Below are 6,664 nucleotides of genomic sequence, written 5' to 3' on the forward strand. Positions count from 1 at the left end.
ACACAGCGCAACACCGTTTGGTAGGAGGGCCCTGTGATTGGCCCTCCTGATCACATGATGGCTGTGTTTAATCATAGCTGTCATGCGATGTCAGCTGTGATTAGACATCACATGACAGCTGTGATTCACAGCTGTGAATAAAGCCGTTGTCACGGCAATTGGCTCTGCTTCTCCTCCCATAGTGAGGAGAAGGAGAGCGGATCATTGCTGGCAGGCGGCGATCAGTGAGTATAGAGCTGTTTTACTGCTCTTTGTTCACTGATCTCCCTGCTAGTGTCCCCAGCACACAGTGTCCCCAACACAGTAAAAACACCTGTCACACACCTGTCCCAGTACAATAATCTGTTACAGTGAACATCTGTCCGTGATCATTTGCCATATCTGTCCGTGATCATCTGGCGCACATCATCTGCCACATCTACCAGTAATCATCTGGTGCATCTGTCCATGACCATTTACCACATCTGTCTGTGATCATTTGCCACATCTGTCCATGATCATTTGCCACATCTGTCCATGATCATCTGGTGCACATCATCTGCCACATCTGCCAGTGATTATCTGGCGCATCTGTCTGTGATCATTACCAACTCTGTCCGTGATCATTTGCCACATCTGTCCATGGTCATTTGTCACATCTGTCTATGATCATTTGCCACATATGTCCATGATCACCTGGTGCACATCTGGTGCACATCATCTGCCACATCTGTCAGTGATCATCTGCCGCATCTGTCGGTGATCATTTACCACATCTGTCCATGATAGTTACATAGTTTGTGAGGTTGAAAAAAGACTTCAGTCCATCCAATTCAACCCATAATGTGTGTTTGTATGTTTATTGCTAACTGTACATAATATACCCCTGTATGTTGTGGTCATTAAGGTGCCCATCTAATAGTTTTGTGAAACTATCAATGCTCCCTGCAGATATCACTGCTTTTGGAAGAGTATTCCACATCCTTACCGCTCTGATAGTAAAGAACCCTTTACGTATTTTAAGGTTAAACCGCGTCTCTTCTAGTTTTAATGAGTGGTGCCGTGTCTTATTGTATTCCCTTTCTCTGAAAAGTTTGTTTCTTATGCTGATCGAACGGTTCGGGTCGACCATCGGTTCGGCCCGAACATTGGGTGTTCGGCCGAATTTAGAAATTTTTGCCCAAAAAGTTCGGAATTCGGCAACCAGAACCGACCAAAATGCAATGGTTCAGGAAATGGGCTTTAAAAGCCTGTGATTGGACCAGAACCATTAGCAAAAGCCAATTGAGGGGACAGAAGAATGCTAGGAATGTGATTGGAGTGACTAGGGGGTCCATAGTCCAAACATTAGTGAATACGCCCCCCAGTATATAAGATAGCTGCCGCTAAATTCCTAGCATTGTTATACAGGACATGGAAGAGAGTGGAAGCAGTTCTGCTAATTTTACTTTAAAAGTGTCATTTAGCATTTATTAGTGTCAGGAAAGGGATATCTAGTGTAGTTAGAGTGCTCCTTTACACTTTAGTTAGCTTCAAAAATGTAGTTTCTGTAGGGAAAGTGTGAAGTGTCAGGGTGACCGTAATGTAGTGTAGGGTGAACTGACAGTGACTGCTATGGCAGGGTGACCAAACCCTTCCATAGCAGGGTGACCGCAATAGAGAAAAGCTAGTTTCTCTTAGGTGACTTTCGCTGCACTAATATGGCTTCGCCGCTGCCAGCATTTTTGGCTGCATTTAGTGCTTTTTTGAGCTCATGTTTGGAGTCAGACATGACATCTGAACATGTGTATAGGGTGTATATATACACACCCATGCCTGTATATATACACCTGCACATATATAGGTGTGAAAGGAGCAGAAAAAACTACTTGTGCTAATGAAATATTTAACACCAATATATTTCTGCTCCTATCACACCTATATATGTCTAGGTGTGTATATACATATAAGTATGTGTGTATATACACCACTATACACAAGTTCAGATGTTTTGCCTGCCTCCAAAGAACCCAAAAAAATGCCCAAAAAAACGCTAGCGCCAAAAAAAAAAAAAACACCCAGGTGTGTTGTTGCAGGCATTTTTTTGGGGTTTTTGGAGGCAGGCAAAACTTCTGAACTTGTGTACAGTACCACTATACACAAGTTCAGATGTTTTTCCTGACTCCAAAGAACCCAAAAAAATGCCCAAAAAACGCCTGCTATTAAACCGACAAGGTGTGAAAAGCCGGCAAGGTGTGAAAAGCGAGAAGCCATATTCCAGATGTATAATTGCACTAATACAAACAATCTTTTTTTTATGGTTCTGGACATACTACAGAGCTGAAACTTCACAGGTACACTTTTTAGACCCCACAGATACTAAATCCAAATTTTTTAATTTTTTTAATTTTTTAATTTTTTTTTATTTTTTCAATAATTGGCTCTCTATCAAAAATCTATCAAAAATGACAATTTTTAAGAACTTTTTTTGTGTGATTTTGTGTCTGGGGGGTCTAAAAGGTGTACCTGTGAAGTTTCAGCTCTGTAGCATGTCCATAACCCCAAAAAAATCATATAGGTGTAAAAGAGGGGTCCCACCATCCCTGCTCTACTGAAAAATTATCTTTTTTTCTGGTTCTGGACATGCTACAGAGCTGAAACTTCACAGGTACACTTTTTAGAACCCCCGGATACTAAATCCAAATATTTTTTTTTTAAATAATTGGCTCTCTATCAAAAATGACAACTTTTAATAACTTTTTTTGTGTGATTTTGTGTCTGGGGGGGTCTAAAAGGTGTACCTGTGAAGTTACAGCTCTGTAGCATGTCCGGAACCCCACAAAAAAGATCATATAGGTGTAAAAGTAGGGTCCCACCATCCTTGCTCTACTGAAAAATGATCTTTTTTTCTGGTTCTGGACATGCTACAGAGCTGAAACTTCACAGGTACACTTTTTAGAACCCCCGGATACTAAATCCAAATATTTTTTTTTTTTTAAATAATTGTCTCTCTATCAAAAATGACAACTTTTAATAACTTTTTTTGTGTGATTTTGTGTCTGGGGGGTCTAAAAGGTGTACCTGTGAAGTTACAGCTCTGTAGCATGTCCGGAACCCCACAAAAAAGATCATATAGGTGTAAAAGTAGGGTCCCACCATCCCTGCTCTACTGAAAAATGATCTTTTTTTCTGGTTCTGGACATGCTACAGAGCTGAAACTTCACAGGTACACTTTTTAGACCCCCCCAGATACCAAATCTCTCTTTTTTTTTTTTAATTTTTTCAATAATTGGCTTTTTTATCAAAAATTACAATTTTTAAGAACTTTTTTTTGTGTGATTAATAGTCCCTGGGGCATGACCCAGAACCCTAGGCACTATTTAGTAGCATTTATTGGGTTTTAGGGCTTTAAAATTGTGTTTTTTGATTATCGAAGTTCGGGTCCCATTTCAATGGGGTTCTGAAATCCGGGCCGAACTTTCGGGTAGTTTGGATGTTCTGGCCGAACCGAACTTTTCAAAAGTTCGATCATCCCTAGTCACAAGTACAGTATTTGTACATTGATATCATATCCCCTCTCAAACGCCTCTTCTCCAGAGAGAATAAGTTAAGTGCTTGCAGTCTTTCATCAAAGCTGACGTCCTCCATTCCCCTAATTATCTTTGTTGCCCTTCTGTGGACTCTCTCCAGTTCCAGCACATCCCTTCTGAGGACCGGTGCCCAGAACTGGACGGTATATTCAAGATTTGGCCGGACCAGAGTCTTATAAAGTGGGAGGATAATCTCTTTATTTCTGGAGTAAATTCCCTTTGTTATACATGCCAGTATTCTATTGGCTTTGCTTGCAGCTGCTTGGCATTGCATGCCACTGCCAAGCATGTTGTTTACTAGGACTCCCAGGTAGCCGCAAATTTTCTCATAAGTCCGCGAACCGAGAGTTCGCGGCGGGCCCCATTGACTTTAATGGGAGGCGAACTTTAAAAACCTTTAGGACATATTTGCAGCCACAAAAGACGTACTAGCTGTGCACAAATAGTCCCAGCACATGGACAATGTCATAACAGAAGTATTGCAAATGAAAAAGTTGCCCTAAATTTTTTTATTTTTTTTTATAGCAAAAAATATATATATTTTTTCATAAATCAGCCAGAACTGACAGCAGCCGGTAAATACATTGTCTAATACATATAGGGTCCATTCACACATCTGTAAAATGGGTCCGCATCCATTCCACAATTTGGCGGAACCTTTACAGACCCATTGTTTTTCCATTTCCAGTCTGAAAAATTGGGCATTCACAGGATAAAGAAGTAAGTGTCGGCCATTTCAGGCCCCAAAAATTAGCCCACATGCATTTACCAGACAGCTAAGAATGTAGTTTTCTGTGGCTGAAGGTACATTAGGCATTCACAGGTAACAGAAGTAAGTGTCGGCCATAAAAGGCACCAAAAAATAGCCCACATAGGTTTACCTGAAAGCTAAGTACGTAGTATTCTGTGGCTGAAGGTACATTAGGCATTCACACAGTATACAGAAGTAAGTGTCGGCCTGTATAGGCTGCAAAAATTAGCTCACATGGTTTGAACTGACAGCCAAAAACATATTTTTTGATGGTTAGAGGTATGGTAGGTGTTCACAGTACACAGAACTGTAAGTGTCGGCCTGTATAGGCTCCAAAAATTAGCTCACATGGTTTGAACTTACAGCAAAGAACTTAGTATTTGGTGGCTGGAGGTACATTAGGCATTCACAGAAAAAATAATTGTCGGCCCTGAAAGGCACAAAAAATTTGCCATTCAATGGACATGAAATGCCTTTTATGTCGCTGTATGTAGCGAAGCCAAGGACCAGAAATTGTTGTGGGTGGAGAAATTTCGATGAAACCTGGTCTACTGGTCACATGTGTTGAATTCCTCAGAGATCCATGCCTCATTCATTTTTGAAAATTTGAGGTAGTCTACACTGTCATGAGCTAGGCGAGTGCGCTTATCGGTCACGATCCCCCCTGCTGCGCTGAACGACCTTTCGGACAGGACACTGGATGGGGGGCAAGCCAACATTTCCATTACAAATTGTGCAAGCTCTGGCCAGAGGTCAAGCCTGCCCACCCACTAGTCCAGGGGTTCATCACTCCTCAGAGCGTCCACATCGGCCATTAACCCGATGTAGTCAGACACCTGTCGGTCTAGGCGTTCCCCCATGCTGGATCCGGAGTACAGCTGTCGATGGTTAGGCTGAAAGAAGGATCTCATATCGGAAATGACCAAGACATCTTCCAACCGCCCTCTTCTTGCAGGCGCTGTTGGATTGCTACCCGCAACTGTCTCTCTGTGACTGGAAATTCATCTGCCAGCGCACGGAAAAGCAGAATGCAGCATTTCCCGTAGTGAGGCCTGGAAGTGCTGCATTCTGACCGCCCTCTTTGATTGTGGTAACATTTCCGCAATTTTGTGTTTGTACCGGGGGTCTAAGTACGTTGCCACCCAGTACATGGTCCTTGACACGACGCAATGCACGCTCCAGAAAGAAGGCGTAAGGTATGATGTCACTTATGGCACCCTGGCCATGACTGACCAGTTTGGTGATCTCATCGAATGGCCGCAGAAGTCTGCATGCGTCCCGCATGAGCAGCCACTGGTGAGGTGAAAAAAACCCAAGCTCCCAGGGAGGCGTGGCGACCGCCGAAGCTAATGGCCGCTTGATTTGAGAGCTCCTGTGAGGTCCCGGCTCGACAGCCTTCTTCTGCCCATCACAGCGCCCTCTGACCAGCTCTCCACCACGGACCATACGTCGGAACCCCTCGCCCGTGCTATGCCCCAGCGGCGGAGGCGGAACAACACGGCATCACTTAAAAAAATGCAAGATTTCTTCCTGGCGGTGCCCGCCGGGCTCCGCCAAAATGGCGGCGGGGACAAGCTGCAAGGATCAGCAAGGCATCCTCTTGCGGCCAGCACTCTGGACCTTCGGGGGGAAGGGACGCACGCTCTCTCACCGATGTGCGCTCTGCAAGCAGGCCCTGGAACTCCCACATACAGCTCCGGAGCATCCTCACCTGCTACGCCCTCATCACAGAGCCCTGTCAAATCCCGACCGAGGATGGATCCCAAGCTCCTGGCACAGGCTACAAGCATGGAGGTTAGTTCTGACCAGCACACACAGCCCTCTCAGTCTCCCTGTCCGGACGTTTTTGCCTCATTCCACACTACAGGGCAACCAGTGTCGGACACAACCATCAAAAGTATGCTTAACACTTTGCATGCCTCCCTCCAGGCTAACATTATCACAGCTATGGCTCGATGCCAGGGGGAAATTGCAGATTTGGGAGAACGGGTCAGTACTGTCGAAGACAAGATGGGCGAATTCACTACATCATATAATGCATTGGTTGATTCACACGCTCTATACCAAGAAGACATGCACCGTGTGCAATCCAAACTGGCGGACTTAGAGGACAGATCCCGTCGTAACAACTTAAAGCTCAGAGGCATCCCTGAATCTGTGACCCCAAATCAACTGCCGCACTATGCCCGCGACTTATTTAAGAAAGCCGTCCCAGACCTATCGGCAGCAGACCTCACTATAGACAGGATACACCGTATCCCCAAACCGTCCTTCCTCCCGCAAGAAATTCCACTCCATGTATTACTTCGTATACATTTCTTCCAAGCAAAGGAAAGAATTCTTGAAGCTTTTTGACGTAAGGACA

At 44.3% G+C, this 6,664-nt stretch overlaps 1 protein-coding gene across 1 annotated transcript in view; it reads right to left on the bottom strand.

The window, feature by feature from the left end:
* LOC309561662 (vomeronasal type-2 receptor 26-like) overlaps positions 1 to 6,004 on the bottom strand; it is a gene marked incomplete at both ends in the record, with an annotated part of 57,103 nt that extends 51,099 nt beyond the window's left edge. Inside the window, one exon of the mRNA XM_082265654.1 lies at positions 5,951 to 6,004. Coding sequence (XP_082121780.1) covers positions 5,951 to 6,004 — 54 coding nt within the window. The remainder of the gene's footprint in view (positions 1 to 5,950) is intronic.
* Positions 6,005 to 6,664: the final 660 nt, after the last annotated feature.

The sequence above is a fragment of the Pelophylax lessonae genome (genome assembly GCF_965119305.1).
Source record: "Pelophylax lessonae genome assembly, chromosome: 1".
NCBI classification, from domain to species: domain Eukaryota; kingdom Metazoa; phylum Chordata; class Amphibia; order Anura; family Ranidae; genus Pelophylax; species Pelophylax lessonae.